Genomic DNA, 1,284 nt, shown 5'->3' on the forward strand with positions numbered 1-1,284 from the left:
ATCCCCCCGCTATTGGTCCTCCCTGGGCAGGACTCCGTGCAAAACCACCTCCCGTGCCTCTGGAAATCACTGTGATTTTTCTTCTGCAGCCAATAAACTTTCCTAATTACGTCTGGCTTAAATACATAACAAACTGCATTTCCAGAGCACACGCACTGACAGGAGGGAGAAACAGTTCCATGATGGGTTGGGTAAGGGGGGAAATTCATGCAGGCCTGAAATATTGCCACAGATAAATCTGCAAATGGCCACCCCAGTGCATTTATCTTCCGGTAATTTAATTCTGGGTCTGTGTGGCTGCTGCGCCAACAGACTGAGAAGGTCCAGGGACAGGAAACATGGACTATTCTCTTCTTTCCCAGGGTTCGGCCCACGGAGGGAGGGGGGGTTGGGCGCAGTCAAGGGACTTGGAAGAATAAACGATCCAGATGCAGATAATCAAATGCTGATGGTAAAAGCAAAGTGCCCCTGTCCCCCCAAAGTGGGTGCACCATGCCATGGAAGGCACTGGAAGCCGGGGGACCTCGGGGCTCTGCGAGGTCCCCCCTGCATCCGCTCCCCGGGCTTGCATACTCAGGCGTGGGTTGAGGCTGCACGGATCGCTGGGCTGCTTCTGCAGGTTTTCACAGTCCCCGTGCAGTTTCCAGGCGTTCCCGAAGTCCTCCACCAGGGGCTCCGCCAGGCCTGCGGGCGTGACGAAGTCGTCCCCCCTGTTGCCGTTGTAATTCCCGCACAGGCCGCACGTCTTCCCCGCGTAGACTGGGGACAGCTGCGGGGAGACCCAGACCACCTTGGAGCTGCGGCCGCCAAAGCAGCCACAGCCTCCTGTCGCTAATGAGATGGTTTTCATCAAAAAACGCTCCCCGGGTGAAAAATAAATACAAATTTAATAAACTGCCACGAAAGCCCAAGGCTGGGGTGGGGGAGAAGCTAAATGCGGTGTAAGCTTACCACCAGCAACATCCCGCTCTTAAATCGTTGGAGTCAGACAGCAGTCGTGCCAGAGGGGATTTTAGAGATCATCTAGCCATTTAAAGATGAAGACACTGAGTCCCAGAGAGGGAAAGTGACTGGCCTTAGGTCACGGAGGTGGTGGCTGAGCTGGGACCGGCAGCCAGGTGGAGCCTCGGTCCAGCATGCTCTGCCCCATCCTCGACTGTCAGAGGAGATGCCAGAGCCAAGGGGCCCCGCCACCCAGGAGAATCAAGTGCAAAGTCAACACCCCTTTACTGATCACTTTCATCAGTCACACATACGGGTGAGGCAGGTCCCTTGTGGTCCAAG

At 55.6% G+C, this 1,284-nt stretch overlaps 1 protein-coding gene across 1 annotated transcript in view; it reads right to left on the bottom strand.

Annotated features, from left to right (window-relative positions):
* VWF (von Willebrand factor) overlaps positions 1-1,284 on the bottom strand; it is a 138,439-nt gene that overhangs the window by 80,322 nt on the left and 56,833 nt on the right. Inside the window, exon 14 of the mRNA XM_034645977.1 lies at positions 574-769. Within this exon, the coding sequence (XP_034501868.1) occupies positions 574-769 (196 nt within the window). The remainder of the gene's footprint in view (positions 1-573; positions 770-1,284) is intronic.

The sequence above is a fragment of the Ailuropoda melanoleuca genome, chromosome 16 (genome assembly GCF_002007445.2).
Source record: "Ailuropoda melanoleuca isolate Jingjing chromosome 16, ASM200744v2, whole genome shotgun sequence".
NCBI lineage: Eukaryota > Metazoa > Chordata > Mammalia > Carnivora > Ursidae > Ailuropoda > Ailuropoda melanoleuca.